The sequence below is a fragment of the Sander vitreus genome, chromosome 3 (genome assembly GCF_031162955.1).
Source record: "Sander vitreus isolate 19-12246 chromosome 3, sanVit1, whole genome shotgun sequence".
NCBI classification, from domain to species: domain Eukaryota; kingdom Metazoa; phylum Chordata; class Actinopteri; order Perciformes; family Percidae; genus Sander; species Sander vitreus.
The window spans coordinates 35,629,364-35,648,214 of NC_135857.1; the positions used below are offsets into that span (position 1 = coordinate 35,629,364).

The 18,851-nt window shown below is 44.2% G+C and overlaps 1 protein-coding gene across 3 annotated transcripts in view; it reads right to left on the reverse strand.

Moving 5' to 3' along the window:
* Positions 1 to 18,568, reverse strand: part of LOC144515973 (protein NLRC3-like) — a 24,942-nt gene extending 6,374 nt beyond the window's left edge. The window contains exons 1-9 of one of the 3 annotated variants that reach the window (XM_078247200.1): positions 18,312 to 18,564; positions 15,747 to 15,881; positions 14,250 to 14,340; positions 7,824 to 8,034; positions 4,660 to 6,427; positions 4,384 to 4,557; positions 4,115 to 4,288; positions 2,525 to 2,698; positions 974 to 1,020 (exon numbers count right to left, since the gene is read on the reverse strand). In XM_078247200.1, the coding sequence (XP_078103326.1) occupies positions 974 to 1,020; positions 2,525 to 2,698; positions 4,115 to 4,288; positions 4,384 to 4,557; positions 4,660 to 6,427; positions 7,824 to 8,034; positions 14,250 to 14,340; positions 15,747 to 15,881; positions 18,312 to 18,448 (2,911 nt within the window). In that variant the 5' untranslated portion in view covers positions 18,449 to 18,564. Of the gene's footprint in view, positions 1 to 973; positions 1,021 to 2,524; positions 2,699 to 4,114; positions 4,289 to 4,383; positions 4,558 to 4,659; positions 6,428 to 7,823; positions 8,035 to 14,249; positions 14,341 to 15,746; positions 15,882 to 16,576; positions 18,256 to 18,311 lie in introns of those variants that run through there. The other 2 variants (XM_078247198.1, XM_078247201.1) reach the window with 2 other exon arrangements.
* Between the last annotated feature and the right edge of the window lie 283 nt (positions 18,569 to 18,851).

Below are 18,851 nucleotides of genomic sequence, written 5' to 3' on the forward strand. Positions count from 1 at the left end.
CTGTCACAGCTTCTTCTACTGCAGCACAAAGCAGCTCTGAACCATCTGCTTTCTAAAACTGCTATTAGCTGATCTTCACGTTATAGAAATACCAGTTTATGTATGAAAAATGAGTATTTATGGTATGTTTGCGTCTGTGTCGTATATCTGATACCAGGTCTCCCATCAGGGAGGAACTGGAAGATACATCTACCTCAACTCACTTTATTCACCTTTTAAACATCTTTGTGACATTAATTATGCCGTGTTGTGTTTATGAACTGTGAGTTTTTTCAACGCTTATTTATTAAAAACATCCAGAGAAGAAAACTGAAGGTTACTTGAACACAAAAACTTATGCACGCATAAAAAATAAAGAAACAAAGTTAGCTTTCTGTTGGCTCGACTATTGATTAATGTATTTATGTATTTATTAGTTCTGTTGGATCAACGTTATCAGTTTGCGGATTTGTGTGACACGTGTTTAGAGTTTTATTTGAGACTGTAAAAGCAGTAAAGATGTTTATGAATAACATAAAGTGATATCTTCAAAAAAGACTAAAAGAAAATATTTTTTATACAACACAGAAAGAGAAACCAGAATAGTAAAATACATTTCTTTGTGTTATACATGTTACCTGGCTGTCCTGAACATTTCATTTTACTAAGGTTTACATTTAAAATACTTGACATTTGTTTCTGGGGAAATACCGATATAACTCATAGTGTGTAAGTTAAATAGTTCCACAGTGGAGGCACCGCGCTATTGATTCTTGATTATTTCTTTATAGTTACTTATGCTTATAATAATAACATCCACTGGTAAAGGGAGATTTAGCCAATTCACTATGAACTGCTAAGCACTCAGCATCCTGTTCAGTAAAACATTGAAATAAGTAACCTCATCTTATATCATACTTCCAGTGCCAGGAAGGGGTTAAACTAGTGTAACACCCAGCTGAGTTCTCTTAGAGCAAACTTAAAACACACTCACACTTCCTCAGACCAGGTCTCAGTCTCTGCGGTCCACCATGGTCCACCCTGCAGGAAGAAACAAAGTCACAATCAACTTCATACTCCAGGGCTGTGGATAAATGCAAGGTTTAACCATCATGTGAAATGAGACAGAGTGAGACTATGTCGATTCTGCAGCTTGTTCAAGTCAAACTCAGGGCAATGTTGCTAAAGCTGTTACAGTGTGGTTACACTTAAGCCGCCTACAAATGATATGCGATTTTCTCTCTGTGCACCGCTAGGTAGGGCGCAGAGCAAAGCACAGCGCAGGTAAAGGTCATCAAGGGTGGCAAGGAAGCTATTTCCCGTTGCTAGGTAACGACATGCCATTATGTTATTGGTTGCGCCTTTGAAAGGTCAGCGGCAACTAGGTCAAAGTTTAAATAACTGTAACCTTGAGCACAGCTCAAAGCGGCAAATCCAAGCAGTGCGCGAAGCCAGGGGTAGCGCAGTGCATAGTTGGGCGCCACCGCCCTCCCTGTAGGAAATCAATGGAACGGCCGGCGCAGAGCGGTTTTGCCGCCTATCATGTGCAGGCAGTTTTACTCTGAGACATGCACAACAGCATTCTCTATGCCCTGGTGACAGACTGACAGGCTGGAGGTTTGGAGGAGTTTTACATGACATCTAAATAGGATGCTATTTAGATGTCATGTAAAAAAAAAAAAAAAAACCTTACCACCTTACTTGTCACGGCCCGCTGACCGTGACCCTGGCCTCCTTCATAGTATGTGTGTGAATGTAGTTTTGTGTTATTTTTTCCCCTTTTGGTGTGCTTGCTGTATGCTTGGTGTGTTTTAGTTTGGTGGCTGTCTCTGTGTTTTGCTCTCTCCCTCATGCTCTGGAAGCCACAGGTAGGCGTGGTCACTGGAGCTCCTGCTTCCTTCCAGTCTCCGCCAGATCGTTGAATCTGCCTGTATGATAACACGCCAGCCAATCTAAAAACTTTCACTATTGTGAATAACATTTTGCTAACTTGTTTTGTCCTGTCTCACCTCAGCCTACCATCTCGCCCTGTGCCTGAAACCTGATCTACCTGCCAGCACCGCTAGACCAAGAGCTCTGGAGCCCGGACCCCATTCCCTCTCTCTGACTCATCCAAACCACCTGCCTCTCAAACCACATTCTGTTTGTTCAGTTCAATAAAATCACCTTAATTGCAACTAACCTCTGGTCTGCGTTTGAGTTCTGGTCACCGGTCCTGACATTACTTAAATTATTTTATTAGAGATAAGTAAGCTACCATAAAAGCTCCTGTTTGGTACCGAATTTCATCTACCTGCATCGCTACAAAAGTTGACTAGGAAAAGTGAGTACTCAACTTGAAAGTATGTTGCATAAAAGTGATATGTAAGTTGATTAATTCTTTTTTTTTTTAATGCCAATCGAATCGTTCTGGACCTCTGACCTTCAACAAGTATTTGTGTTATAAGATTGAGAACCCCTTTAATACACGTTCACTTAGATCCTCCATTAAACATGAACCAGAGTTTCTCAGTTAGTGACAAAAAAAGTGTTCGTCCGTCCATACCTGAGAGTGTCCAGTCTCCAATTTGGATCCTCCAGTAAAGTAGAAAGCAGCTTCACTCCTGAGTCTCCTGGATGATTGTAGCTCAGGTCCAGCACTCTCAGATGGGAGGGGTTGAAGCTCAGAGCTGAGGCCAGAGAAGTACAGCCTTCCTCTGAGATCATACAGCCTGAGAGACTACACACACACACACACACAGTTGGTCATGACAATTCAGGTACAACCTGGGCCACAACCCGGGAACAATACATAACAATTATCTTGAGTGCTAGAAATGGGCGGCTCTACAGTCCAGCTGTACACAACAAGAACTACTGTTGTGTAGCTACTTGAAATTTTCATTGCCCAAGAGAGAGACAGAGAGAGAGAGAGAGAGAGAGAGAGAGAGAGAGAGAGAGAAATAAACCTTATTTTATCATTGTTTTACAGTGATTACATTCTAAAGCACAAATAAACATCAGATGATTTTGTGGAGACTGATTTCCCCTCCTCTGCATATTTATTGCTGCAGCTGGATAATGAAGTAGGATTACGCTAGTATCGATTTTTTGACTGGGAATGCATTTAATCGCTCCGTTCTGTTGTTGAAGCTGCCTGTAAAAACCCAGCATAATTAGTGAGTCACTAATTTTAGGCTCAGAGCTGAATGCTAAATGTAGCCTGTTTTGCATTGCTTCTAATGCTATTTCTCCATTCTGACTTACTGTGCATTGTGTAGGTCTTTTATGTCTCTGTCTATGATGTCAACATGCCTATCCTGATTTGGTGTGGTTTCCCCATGGGCAGGTAACTGTCACTGTATTTGATGTTGACTTTAAAAATGTGAAAAATGTTTACTGTTACTGTAGAAGCTACATTCCGGTGTCAAAGACACTATACTATTTCATATACTGTATTTTCATAGAGCAGAAAGGCCTTAGAAGCTGAGGTTTTATTTCATTAATTTTATATCATACTGTGAGAGAGATAAAGTATTGTAAGACATGTATTGCCATACTTGTGTTAAAAATAACAACTTCCACTATACAAAAGCAGTTAAAACAAGTTTAATGAAGAGCAGAACTCCTGATAACTACTGTGGGCTTCTATGTCTCTGTTTGTGATGGGGAAATGCCTATCCTGATTCGGTCTGGTTTCCCCATGTGCAGATGCAGATCCACATACACCAGGTAGTGAGACTGTCACAAAGGGGACTGTCACATCGGCTTGAGCCTTCCTCAGGGTATATAGTAAAGGTAAGCTGAAAAGAGTAAAGGAAGCTAAAAAAAAAAGTCGTTACAGAGGTTTCGCGAAATTAAAAAAGGGCAGGACGGCGAGCTGGCCTTCTTGTTGTTGGACTATTAAGTAATATTAGCTGGCTTGCTATGTCTTGTGTTGTTGCACCTTTGGCTGGTGGTTAGAGTTGTTGACTCGCTAGATTTTGATTATAAGTAATGTAATCATAACAAATGCACGTGTAGAGGTATCAATATTTATGACAGCAGTGTAGAAATAAATTACTGACACTGTAGGGACACAAATCGAAAAAAAATATGAATGTTACACAATGTTGCTTTAACTTGCATGTTACTCAGGTCTTAACAGAACACCAACCTGAGAGTTTCCAGTCTGCAGTGTGGACTCTTCAGTCCAGCCGACACCAGCTCCACTCCTAAATCCTGCAAGTCATTGTTACTCAGGTCCAGCTCTCTCAGACTAGAGTACTGGGAGCTGAGAACTGAGGGCAGAGTGTCACATATTCTCTCTGACAATGTACAGCCACTCAACCTAAAGGAGATTCAATAGAAAGGCCATCCAATAATTAATACATGAAAAAAATAACAACTTAGAGGTTCATCATTTTCAAATTGCTGAGCACCAACCTGAGAGTTTCCAGTCTGCAGTGTGGTCTCTCCAATACAGAGGACAGATGCTTCACTCCTGAATCCTGCAGGTTATTGTTACTCAGGTCCAACTCTCTCAGACTAGAGGACTGGGAGCTGACAACTGAGGACAGAGCTTCACAGCTTCTCTCTGAAAGGTTACAGCCACTCAGTCTGAAGAGGAATCAGTAACACATAAGAACACAGCTACAAACAAAAATAAATTCTAATTAAAGAAAAACTCCATTTAATCTGGATAGTTCTGTGTGCACGTACAGAGCGTTGTTGGAGGCTTTGACCACTGGCAGCAGCCTCAGAAGAGCCTCCTCTGAAGCAGAGTATTTCTTCAGGTCAAACACGTCCAGATCTTTTTCAGATGACAGTAAGAAGAAAACCAGAGCTGACCACTGAGCAGGAGACAGTTCATCTGTGGAGAGACTTCCTGAACTCAGTGACTGTTGGATCTGCTCCACTAGAGAACGATCATTCAATTCATTCAGGCAATGGAACAGATTTATGCTTCTCTCTGCAGACAGATTCTCACTGATCTTCTTCTTGATGTACTCAACTGTTTCCTGATAGGTCTGTGAGCTATTTCCTGCATATGTCATCAGACCTTGTAGGTGTTTCTGATTGGTCTGCAGTGAAAGACCCAGGAGGAAGCGGAGGAACAAGTCCAGGTGTCCATTTGGACTCTGTAAGGCCTTGTCCACAGCACTCTGGTAGAAACATGTTGATGTTGATTGTTCTTCCGACAGCAGATTGACTCCAGAGTTGAAGAATGTCAGATGGACATGAAGAGCAGCCAGGAACTCCTGAACACTCAGATGGACAAAGCAGAACACCTTGTCCTGGTACAGTCCATTCTCCTCTTTAAAGATCTGTGTGAACACTCCTGAGTACACTGAGGCTGCTCTGATATCGATGCCACACTCTGTCAAGTCTGATTCATAGAAGATCTGGTTGCCTTTCTGCATCTGCTCAAAAGCCAGTTTTCCCAGGGACTCAATCATCGTCCTGGTCTCTGGACTCCAGTGTTGATCTGTCTCAGATTGTCCATGATATTTGATGTTCTTCAGTTTGGACTGAACCACCAGGAAGTGGATGTACATCTCAGTCAGGGTCTTGGGCAGCTCTCCTCCCTCTCTGGTCTTCAACACGTCCTCCAGAACTGTAGCAGTGATCCAGCAGAAGACTGGGATGTGGCACATGATGTGGAGGCTTGGTGTTGTCTTGATGTGGGAGATGATTCTGCTGGCCTGCAGCTTGTCTCTGTATCTCTTCCTGAAGTACTCCTCCTTCTGTGGGTTAGTGAACCCTCTGATCTCTGTCACCATGTCAACACACCCAGGAGGGATCTGATTGGCTGCTGCAGGTCTTGTGGTTATCCAGACACGAGCAGAGGGAAGCAGTTTCCCCCTGATGAGGTTTGTCAGCAGCACATCCACTGAGGTGGACTCTGTAACATCAGTCAGGATCTCAGTGTTGTGGAAATCCAGAGGAAGTCGACACTCATCCAGACCGTCAAAGATGAACACAACCGAGAACTCTTCAAACCTGCAGATTCCTGCTTCTTTGGTTTCACTGAAGAAGTGATGAACAAGTCCCACCAAGCTGTACTTTTTCTCTTCCAGCACATTCAGCTCTCTAAAAGTGAATGGAAATGTGAAATGGATGTCCTGGTTGGCTTTGCCTTCAGCCCAGTCCAGAGTGAACTTTTGTGTTAAGACTGTTTTCCCGATGCCAGCCACTCCCTTAGTCATCACTGTTCTGATTGGTTCATCTCTTCCAGGTGGGGTTTTAAAGATGTCTTCACATCTGATTGTTGTTTCTGGTCTGTTTGGTTTCCTGGATGCTATTTCAATCTGTCTGACCTCATGTTCTTCATTGACCTTTAAAGTCCATCCATTGGTTATGTAGATCTCTGTGAACATCTTACTCAGAAGGGTTGGGTTTCCTGCTTTAGCAATCCCCTCAAACACACACTGGAACTTCTTCTCCAGGTTGGACTTGAATTTGGGGCGGCATACTGCAACACGAGTTCCTGAATAAACAAACAACAAATAACATCAGAGAATCTAAACATTTAAGGCTGTATCAGTTTTAAGAAAAACAGCCTTGGATCTGATGTAGATGTGTGCAGTATACTATATGAAGTTGTGCTCAGAATAATAGCAGTGTGTTTAAAAAAAGTGAATAATGCTCAAAATCCTTAGAATAACTCTTAATTCCATTATATCAATGCACTGGGAACCCTGCACATTCAATTCCAAATCATAACATGACCAAAATTAATCAAGTGTGTGTTATACCTTTACAGAAAGTGAAGACAAAGGAATATTAGGCTGTTCTTTACAAACTCAAACATTTACTGTATGAACTGAAAACTGTCTCAAGGGTTTGCTTTACTTTGAATCACTGCACTAATACTTAGTTGCATAACCATTATTTCTGAGAACTGCTTCACATTTGTGTTGCATGGAGTCAACTAACTTCTGGCACCTGTGAACAGGTATTCCAGTCCAGGACGATTGAACTACATTCCACAATTCCTCTGCATTACTGGGTTTTGCCTCAGAAACAGCATTTTTGATGTCACCCCACAAGTCTTCGATGGGATTGAGGTCTGGGGATTGGGCTGGCCACTCCATAACATCAATCTTGTTCATCTGGAACCAAGACTTTGCTCGCTTACTGGTGTGTTTTGGGTCATTGTCTTGTTGAAAGACCCATTTCAAAGGCATTTCCTCTTAAGCATAAGGCAACATGACCTCTTCAAGTATTTTGATGTATTGAAACTGATCCATGATCCCTGGTATGCGATAAATAGGCCCAACACCAGAGTATGAGAAACATCCTCATAACATGATTTTTGCACCACCATGCTTTACTGTCTTCACAGTGTACTGTGGCTTGACTTCAGTGCATGGGGGTCGTCGGACAAACTGTCTGCGGCCCCTAGACCCAAAAAGAACAATTTTTTAATCAAAGTCCGCTGTTCCTCAGAGCAATGTCTGGAACGACCCATTTTGCTGAGTATTTCAGTGTGAAATGCACTATAACCAGCATGCACAATATTTGCTTCCTTCCTTAAATATGGGCCACACTTGACACCTGTTTCTTCACAGAATCAATCACCTCACTAATTGAACACAACACTGCTATTATTTTGAACATGCCCCTTTCATTTACAGATTCAATTACACAGAATGAGCAGCATGCATGTCATGACTGTTGGGTCTGTTGGTTTTCTATGACTCTACAACGCTTACTTGTAAATTATTTGCCATGTAGAAATATCACTTCTACCAAAAAAAAAGATTTATGAGGTTAGTGATGTTACACTGCTATTATTTTGAACACAACTGTATATATAGTTTTTCCCATTTTGACTTCATTTCCTCTTCCTTTCCATCATGTTAATTCTTAAATACTCTTACTGTTCTGCAGACAGACAGCCAGCTCCTCCTGCTCCATTCTCTTTAGGAAGTGCAGTGTAATCTTCAGAAATGCGTCTCTGCTGCTCCTACTCTGCTCTTCATCCTCACCGTCCAACACATCCTCAGCCTCTTCTGGGTAATCTGGAATCAGAACCTTCTGGATCTTCTTCAGTTCATTCTTCACAAAGGTGATGATGTTCTCCTCCAGCAGCTAAAACAGAACGATAAACGAACTAGGGGTGTGATGTGACACTCAGCTCACAAGACAAGACACGAGATTGGGTTCACGAGAATGAGACGAGATTTTAACTTTAACTATTTGGAAGAAATTTTTTTTCTTTTATTTTTTACTTTTATTCAATCGAAAGTCACAAAATGAAAAATGAACACCGTGAAAGGTTTTGCCACAAACTCAAATGGCTTCTCTGGCATAACAAGAGTTATCTCAAGACCCAAGAATTACATTAATTCCCCCAAGAGCAAGCATTTAGGGGCCAACCACACGGAAACGCTTTTTGGTGCAAACGCACGTTTGAATCATTTTGGCCGATTGTCTAAAAAAATCCTGTGAATGCACTGCCTTAAGCATACTTTTATGAAACCTGGTCCCAGGGTGAAAAAATTCAAAAACGGCGCCCTTGCGTCTTCGTTTGGACGGTGAAGCCGCATACTTGCATATCGATGATGTTATCGCCACACCCCTCGACCTCTAGCCTTCGACCTCTTACCCCGCGACGACATCTCATAACAACAACCAGTGTTGGGGAGTAACAGAATACATGTACCGGCGTTACATATTCAGAATACAAGTGATGAGTAACTGTACTCCGTTACAGTTATAATTTAAATAGTTGGTATTTAGAATACAGTTACATTGTTGAAATCAATGAATTAAATGACAATACTTATGACTGTCCATGAATACTGAATAAATTAAGGCAACTCCATGCATTTCCCAGAAGCCCCAACATGAAAACGAAAACATTTGCTATTTGTGTGATCAGTCACAACGGAGTCGGAACCGGCACAACAGAGACAGGAATACGTTTCTATCTTGGAAATTCAAACAGCATTTCACATTAAAGAAAGAACAGGGAGAACGAAAGATGACTGTGCAGTGCAACCTCTGCTTGCCAGCAACCAACCTCCTTTCAGCGTCCAAATTACTCCACCTCCAACCTGAAGAAGCATCTTAAAGTAAGTTTTTTTTTTTAATTAGCTAAGGGTAGTCATCTGCTGTAGTGTTACTGGTCACCTTGCTATTTTATAGTTGACGTGTGACTACAAATACAAAAACCTAGCTGCTTGTTCAGGTACACATTCAGCCAGTTGGACCAGAAGAACACACCAGAGTAGGCCTGTTTAGTAAGCTGGATGTTATGGCCGCATTCCTACTTATAAAATACAATTCAATGTGGAAGTAATCCAAGTATTCAGAATCTGTTACTCAGATTGAGTAACGTAACGGAATACGTTACAAATTACATTTTTGGGCATTGGGCATCTGTATTCTGTAACGGAATACATTTTGAAAGTGTCCTTCCCAACACTGACAACAGCACACAAACGATTCTGGTTTCCTTACCATTTTCATCATCATCTTCTTGTGTTATGGTTTCGTCCTCTACTGTCTGTTTGTATACAGCATGCAAGCATAATGCGCATGCTCCGCCTCTTCTTGTGCATTTTTTTGTGAATTTCTGTAGCAGAAACAGCGCCACCTATAGGCCTGGAATATAAAGTAGCGTGTTGAGTCATTTACAAATGGTTCGGTTTGGACGCACATATTCTTGGAACAATGCCAGGGAAGATAGGGAAAAAGAAATTATTTTGGTACGTGTGGATGTGGCCTTAGTGCAACACTGGTGAGGAAAAACATCCTTTTAGGGAGAAACCTCGGACAGACCCAGGCTCTTGGTAGGCGGTGTTTGACGGTGCCGGTTGAGGGTACGATGAACAGTGGCAATTATAGTAACAATAACGATAATGGAACTATGACTAGAAATTAGGGATGCACCGAATCCAGATTTTTGGGGTTCGGCTGAATACTGAACCCACTGGTTAAGATTCTGCCGAACCCCGAACCGAACTCTACTCCCATCCTCTACTCCCATCTTTTATCGTTTATTTTTAATATTTTATTTTTAAGTTAATACATACTGTATACTGTGTACATATACTTTACTTATATTGTTTATATTCTTTATTTAGAGAATGTGTGACATGCACCAACAACACCAAAACTAATTCCTTTTATGTGTTAAAAATGTTCTTTACTTTACGGCAATAAAGCTATTCTGATTCTGATTCTGATCCTCAGTCCATTAACACAGTAAACACATTAATGAAGTAAACAACGTCCACAGCCTCTAAAATAGTTAAATGTAACAACTTAATGTTGAATTCACACGCTCTTTTCACATCGTAGGAAAGCACATCGCTATCGCCAGCTGAGTGACAATTGTGTTTGGCAAATATTCGCCAACCAGTGTATGATGAAGTCATGTTGGGTGGGTGAAATTAGAAAGCTAACGTTAGCTAACGAGCAGCAGTCGCTCCGCTCCCACTGTGGGGAGACTCCTTTGCCAAGAGAACAGCTGACAGCCCAGGAGAGGCACTGTCTGGTTAACACAAGTTTTTAGCTGTGACTGTCCTTCCTTTGCCGTACCTGAAGTTGCTGCATTTTGGCTGCTGTCTGTAGATTCCTTCATGCACTACTCACACGCAAATGTCTTAACAGCAGCCATCCATCCATCCATCCATCTTCGTCCGCTTATCCGGGGTCGGGTCGCGGGGATAGCAGCTCCAGCAGGCGACCCCAAACTTCCCTTTCCCGAGCCACATTAACCAGCTCCGACTGGGGGATCCCGAGGCGTTCCCAGGCCAGGTTGGAGATATAATCCCTCCACCTAGTCCTGGGTCTTCCCCGGGGCCTCCTCCCAGCTGGACGTGCCTGGAACACCTCCCTAGGGAGGCGCCCAGGGGGCATCCTTAACAGATGCCTGAACCACCTCAACTGGCTCCTTTCGACGCGAAGGAGCAGCGGCTCTACTCCGAACTCCTCACGGATAACTCAGCTTCTCACCCTATCTCTAAGGGAGACGCCAGCTACCCTCCTGAGGAAACCCATTTCGGCCGCTTGTACCCTGGATCTTGTTCTTTCGGTCATGACCCAGCCTTCATGACCATAGGTGAGGGTAGGAACAAAAACTGACCGGTAGATTAAGAGCTTTGCCTTCTGGCTCAGCTCTCTTTTCGTCACAACGGTGCAGTAAATTGAATGTAATACCGCACCCGCTGTGCCGATTTTCCGACCAATCTCCCGCTCCATTGTCCCCTCACTCGCGAACAAGACCCCAAGGTACTTCAACTCCTTCACTTGGGGTAAGGACTCATTCCCTACCTGGAGAAGGCACTCCATCGGTTTCCTGCTGAGAACCATGGCCTCCGATTTAGAGGTGCTGATCCTCATCCCAGCCGCCGACAATCCCCCATCATCCTCCAGCTCTGCCTCTACCATAGAGGGCGTATTAGTCGGATTTAGGAGTTCCTCAAAGTGCTCCTTCCACCGCCCTATTACCTCCTCAGTTGAGGTCAACAGCATCCCATCCTTACTGTACACAGTTGGATGGTTCCCCGCTTCCCCCTCCTGAGGTGGCGAACGGTTTTCCAGAAGCACCTTGGTGCCGACCGAAAGTCCTTCTCCATGTCTTCTCCGAACTTCTCCCACACCCGCTGCTTTGCCTCTTTCACGGCAGAGGCTGCAGCCCTTCGGGCCCTTCGGTACATTGCAACTGCCTCCGGAGTCCTCTGGGATAACATATCCCGGAAAGACTCCTTCTTCAGTCGGACGGCTTCCCTGACCACCGGTGTCCACCACGGTGTTCGTGGGTTACCGCCCCTTGAGGCACCTAAGACCCTAAGACCACAGCTCCTCACCGCAGCTTCAGCAATGGAAACTTTGAACATTGTCCACTCGGGTTCAATGCCCCCAGCCTCCACAGGAATGCACGAAAAGCTCCGCCGGAGGTGTGAGTTGAAAGTCTGTCGGACAGGGGCCTCCTCTAGACGTTCCCAATTTACCCGCACTACCCGTTTGGGCTTACCAGGTCTGTCCAGAGTCTTCCCCCACCCCTTGACCCAACTCACCACCAGATGGTGATCGGTTGACAGCTCCGCCCCTCTCTTCACCCGAGTGTCCAAAACATACGGCCTCAGATCAGATGAAACGATTATAAAATCGATCATTGACCTTTGGCCTAGGGTGCTCTGGTACCAAGTACACTTATGAGCATCCCTATGTTCGAACATGGTGTTCGTTATAGACAATCCATGACTAGCACAGAAGTCCAACAACAAACAACCACTCTGGTTTAGATCAGGGAGGCCGTTCCTCCCAATCACGCCTTTCCATGTGTCTCCATCATTGCCCACGTGCGCGTTGAAGTCCCCCCAGCAGAACTATGGAGTCCCCGACTGGAGCCCCATGCAGGACTCCACTCAAGGTCTCCAAGAAGGCCGACACTCCGAACTCTTGTTTGGTGCATATGCACAAACAACAGTCAGAGTTTTTCCTCCCCACAACCCGCAGGCGTAGGGAGGCGACCCTCTCGTCCACCGGGTTAAACTCCAACGTAGCGGCGCTCAGCCGGGGGCTTGTGAGTATCCCCACACCCGCCCGGCACCTCACACCCTGGGCAACTCCGGAGAAGAAAAGAGTCCAACCCCTATCCAGGAGTATGGTTCCAGAACCGAGACTGTGCGTAGAGGTAAGCCCCACCAGATCTAACCGGTAGCGCTCCACCTCCCGCACAAGTTCCGGCTCCTTCCCCCACAGAGAGGTGACATTCCACGTCCCCAGAGCCAGCGTCTGCTGCCCAGGTCTGGTCCGTCGAGGCCCCTGACCTTCACTGCCACCCATGTGGCAGCGCACCCGACCCCAGCGGTTCCTCCCACAGGTGGTGGGCCCATTGGATGGAGAGATAGGTGCCACGTAGCTTTTTCGGGCTGTGCCCGACCGGGCTCCGTGGCAAACCCGGCCACCAGACGCTCGCTGACGAGCCCTCCATCTGGGCCTGGCTCCAGACGGGGGCCCCGGGCTTCCTCCGGGCAGGGTCACTCCATCTCTACCTCGGTCACTCATAGGGTTTTTGAACCATTCTTTGTCTGGCCCCTCACCTGAGACCACTTTGCCTTGGGAGACCCTACCAGGAGCACAAAGCTCCAGACAACACAGCCCTCAGGTTCATAGGGACACACAAACCTCTCCACCACGATAAGGTGATGGTCCCCGGAACTTAACAGCAGCGATGTTATGTATTGTTTAGGGTCCTTGCCACCACCAGACTAATTAGCATTACAAATTGAACATGTAGCTCTACTTGAATGGCCTTCTTTTGACTGAAAGTACTGCCAAACAGCACTTTTCTTTTCTGCTCACCAGTGCCATTTCCACTTTCTCACAGCCTGCTGCATTGAATGCTCTACCTACGTAAACACCTTCCCGTAATCAACGGCGCCGTCATTACGTCGACCAGCGTAGTGCGCATAATGCACCCGTAACTCTACAAAGAGTATAGAAGCAACAAGAGGATAAACTCAATAGTGTTGAGTTGCGTTCAGTCCAAGATGGCGGAGCTGCAGCTCGGTCATGGGTGCGTTTGTTGCAATGGAACGTTCTATTGAGTTTCGCCTCTTGTTACTTCTATACTCTTTGACAAGAGCAGAAACTCAACACAGCGTTCGCCTCTTTTTCTCGAGTTTCGCCTCTTGTTACTTTGTACTTTGTTACTTTGTACTACTTTGGTAGAGTTCGGATTGGTGGAAACAAATTCCAAAGTTCGGCCGAACCCGAACCCGAACTCTGGGTTCGGTGCATCCGTACTAGAAATAGTAGTTGTAGTAGTTCATGGCGCAGCAGGGCACTGCAGGGAGCGGCAGGGCATAGCAGGGCATTGCAAAATTAACTGCAGCATCTCTCTCTACTCCCAAACCCATGCCTACAACCTATTAATCAAAAATTATTCATTTCACTGTGACTTTAACAAACTGCAGAGTGTGTGTGTGTGTGTGTGTGTGTGTGTGTGTGTGTGTGTGTGTGAGACCGAGCTAAGCCCCGCTCTCTGTGAAAGACGATCTAAGGTACAGAAATTTGGCACCGATTGAGTTCAAGTGAATTGGTCCTCGGTAGTACCAACGTAATTTTGCACTTGTGTACTGATATCACAAGACAACTTTTAACCTCATGTAGAAATATCATAACGTTTTAATCTCGCGTACACCTCTATAAAGAACACAACATATGATTCATCAGGCTGAAGGTATGCTGGTCTGAACAGAGCAGCATGGAGACTGTTGGGATCTGAATGGTAGTTTAGCATTTAATCTGTAGCTAATAGCGAAAACTGAGTTTGTACATGTACACACCATAAATATGGAGTCCAGGTCTGTTTGATGCAGCTGGGCAGACTGACAACCAAGGCCATCTGAAATCTTCTGCTGAATTCTGTGGAGAAAACTTTTAGGAAAGTTTAAGAACATTTAATTATTTTAATCTGCAAAATTGATAACATTACATCAGTGGGTTCAAACTGCTTATTGTGTGTAATTTGGATTAACATGCACTGTGCCTTTGTGTGGCGCCGCCACTCTTCTTCTCTTGATTCCCACTTTGATATCAACCTTTTTTTTGTTCTGCCATGGTTTGGTTCTCTGAACCCGGTGCATACACCAACCTACACCAGCAAATTTGCACAATCTGCAGATTTTCTTTTATTGCTTATCAGAGATGATAAACCATGATTTTCCTTACTTTCACCTTCCTGATCACACCTTAATCTCAGCCGGTGTTTGTTTTTTCTGTTCTCAAGGCTAATCCTGCTGTTCTGCAGCAGGATTAGCCTTGTGATTGGAAAAAGATGACGTCAGGGGTGTCGTGGTTGGGCTTTTTTTTTTTTTGTTCTATGTTGTGTCTTTCTCTGTTGGCCCTGCCTTTCTCTGTCTCCTGTGTTTTCCCTCCTCCTGCCTGCTCCTGCCTGCTACTGCCAGCTGACGATGCACACCTGATCCTCATTCCACCATCACCGCTCTCCCGCCACACACACCTGCTAGTCATCTACAATCAAGCTCAGTATTTCAACCCCGGCTCCACTCACTATCTTCACTGGATCGTTGTCTCTGGAGCACTTCCTCCTCGGGTCCCTCGGCCACGGTTTCCCCCGCGCTCCCCTAGCTCCCTCACCATCTTATCCGGAGTACGCTCCCTCACCATCCTATCCTGTCTTCCCTCACCCTCCTAGCTTGTACCCCGGAGTCCCTCGCCCTCCTAGGTTTGGCTCTCGAGTCCCTCGCCAACCTTCCCTAGTCCACGTGTCTCCGCTCCTGGCGTCCTCCTCCCCTCACCTCCTTCCCCACTTTGTTTAATGAAGTTTTTGTTTGAATTTTGCACTTGGGTCCATTCTGTCCTTCATAACAAGGGGCGCATTTATAGTCATTTGTATATTAATTCATGGGAGGAGGCGAGGCAGCGTCAGTGGCTTATTCACATGCACTCAATTTGACACTTAATGTCATGTATAAAGGACAGATGCCCAGAACCTGGCATACGTCCAGTTTTATGAATGTGAATATTTCTGTGCGTGCGTACTTTTCAGGTTTTGTGCAGATGCCATATTTTAGTATGAAAGCTATGCAGTCTTATATAAATGAGGTCCCAGAACTCTTAATTCTTTTTCTGTGGTGTAAATGACAAACCCTCAGGTGGATTATTGCCTTAACTGTTGCTTATTAACGTTAATTGTTTTTGATTTTCACTGTGGTCTGCTAAAATGCATTCAAACTTATAATTATTGACGATCTGAAGCCAAAGCAGACAGTCAGAGAGACTTAAAATAGGCTAAAGCGAGTCTAGTTTTAAATTCTTACCTTTCTTCAGGAGCTTTCCCAACTTTAAAGTAAATAGGAGAACGCATAGACCAGTCACTCTTCATGGACACACAGCTGGGTCCAGGTTTAAGCTGAGGTTTAGGTCCAGGAGAGTTTGGATTCTGCTGCTGCATCCTGATACAGAGACAGTGGATGAGTAATGTCTGTGTTCATCAAAACGTAATCTGATGAAAGATGCTGTCTCATCTCAGTTGATGATCAGTCGCTTTGTTGACTAATAAAGTTAGTATTTAAAGAACCACTATTATGCTTTTTTGGGATTTTCCCCGTCTTTTAGTGTTCTATAGTTTTTGTGTCTGTAATAGATGTATAAAGTAAAAAAAAAAAAAAAAAACTTTCACTCCAAATGTAGCTCTCTCTCCCACAGACAGCACTTTTTCTCAAATGCCTGAAAACAGCTCGCCCACATTCCTGTTTGAAATTCCTCAATTTAATGATGTCATTGATTGAGAAAGCCAGCCCAGTTTTTCATATGTGCTGCCCATAGGTGCTGCCTGAGCATGCACAGCCCGCCCAGTGGCTTGATTGAATTTTGGTTGACCAATCAGAGCAGACTTGGCTTTTTAAGAAGGCGGGCCAAGAGCTCAGACATAGTGTTTCAGCTAGAGGCACAGTATGAGAAACATGTTTTTTTGAACATCAAAGCATATAAATCTATTCTAGTACAACTATGTACAACTATGATGCTAAACAAGGAGTATAATATGGGCTCTTTAGTATTTTATACATATATTTTCAGTGTGAATCATGATGGAGGAGTGATGTGAGTGCTGAGCTCTAACATGGAGAAGAGTCCATCATCATCTCACCTCTGAGCTTTGGTCTGGCTGTCATGGTCCCCACACAGAGTGGGTTTTTTATAGGGAGGGGCTCCCTCCTCTCTGTCCTCACACTGACTCATAGCAGAGTCCACACCTTGCTGGGAGAGATGACCTCTGTCACTATAACAAGCTTTTCATCACAGGACACATTAGTCTCTCATTCCTCTCCAACATGTCACAAACAGTGTAGAAAACAGTGAATCAGCAGCTCTTTCCTTCAGGCACACGCAAACCAAGTCTGTCTCAGTAGTTGGAAGATGGCTGTGGGTTGAATACAATACATCATGGATCGTTGTCTGACAAGTGCTGACACATCCTTCATTTTTCACTGATGACTTAAGCTGTCACACATCAGATGATGGAGTTCTACTATCTGTCCACTAGATGGAGCTAACTGACCATCTAATGAGCTGAAGATCAGAAACATCAACTCTCTGCTGTGAGCAGCAGTGTGATGTATGCTGTTATGTAGCCTAATATCTAGGGCTGAGGGGAGGTGGAAGAGCGGTAGTAGAACAACTAATGAATTTAGCCGATAATAATTGTGTACTTTTACTTTCACAAACTAAGTACATTTAGCTGATAATATGTACTTTTAACTCATTAATGTCTTCAGAACTTTAACTTGTAGTAACGCAGTAGGTTTTGGCAGTGTGTATTAGTACTTTTACAGCAGCACAGAATAGACATCAGAGGCCTCAGATTCTGTGGGTTTGAAATATGAATAATAAGTGAGGTTCAGTAATGTTTGATGAGTCATTTCTCGTCCTCACGCTAACAGATCACCTCCAGTCCTGTCTCACTTTGTCAGCAGAGCTACACTTGATTTCTCGAATATTGATTTGGAAACAGCTCCATAATGGTTAGCATGGTTAGCATTGGTTAGCTCCTGTTGTTAGAGCAGCTGGTGATCCTGAACTAGAGTTTAGATTCTCTGCCCAAGCCCGAGCCCGAACTTGACCCGACCCGATATTTCCTGCCACAATCCTCGGACCGGGCCGGGCCCTTGATCAAGCATTTGTGTTTTTTTAATCATTATTTGATTAGCCTAATTGGGTGGAGGAGAAAGCTCTGCCTCTCCAGCTTCTCTCGTAGCTCTGCGCGTATGTCCTGCACTGACTTGAGTGTAAGGTAAACTGGGCTAAATCGTGTCTCCCCCGTTGTCGGCCAGTGCGTCAGCATGCAGACCGTGGCGAAGGACGGTATTAATTAGCTGATCGAGACAAGACAGTCTCCTATATGGTTCCAGGGCTTTCATTATGTTGCTGCCTTGATCTGTTACCCTCACTATTCAGCTATTAACGTTTCTTCATTCGGATCCATTTGCGATCCATCTATTCTGAATAAACAAACAGCGCAGTTTACATGCTTCGTCCTTGTTGCATTATTCATTAATATAATTCCAAACAGATTACTGTAGTTCAAACAAGTCCGAATTGTAGTTGAGAACGTCAGCTATAACGTCCCACATATGAAATTGTCAGGTTTAAATCGGGCTCTGGCTCATAATACAGTTAATGTGTCGGGCGGGGCTCAGACACAACGTGCACAGGCTTGGGTAGGGTCGGGCTTATCCTGAACACGGTGGCTGTTAAACACAGCTGTTAGGGTTACGAGTTGATAACTGTTACAGTTAACCCTAACCAAACTAAACTCTTCTCCAACAACACACATTTTTACAGTTTAATGAAAGATCAAAAATCAGCTGAAAGGTGTTACTTACCAGATGTTTAACGTGGAGGAAACATCTGCGTCACAGCGAGACAAAGTCAAAGTAAAAGACTGTTCCCACACACAGAGCAGGGAGTACACCAGTGAGAGAGAGAGAGGGGAAGGGAGGGGGAGCGAGAGACGCTGCATTCTGTTCCACAGTGCTTCCTGAACGCATCAAAATAATCTCATCATAACAAATATTAAATTACACAGGGGACATTTTACTGCTCTGAGAACTCTTACGTTAATACAATATATCAGTTTATACAGTATAGAATAGTGCAGCAATAAAATATCAGATATAATTTAGTAGCCTACATCATATAAAAAAGCAAGATAGAATATCAATATATGCTATAATACAGTAATACGGATCACCTCCAGTCCTGTCTCACTTTGTCAGCAGAGCTACACTTGACTTCTTAAATATGGATTTGGAATCTGCTCCATCATGGTTAGCTTCTGTTGTTAGAGTAGATGGTGATCCTGAACACTAAGAGCTGTTTCTGTTAATGCTAACCTGAACACCCCTAACCCTAACACCCCTAAC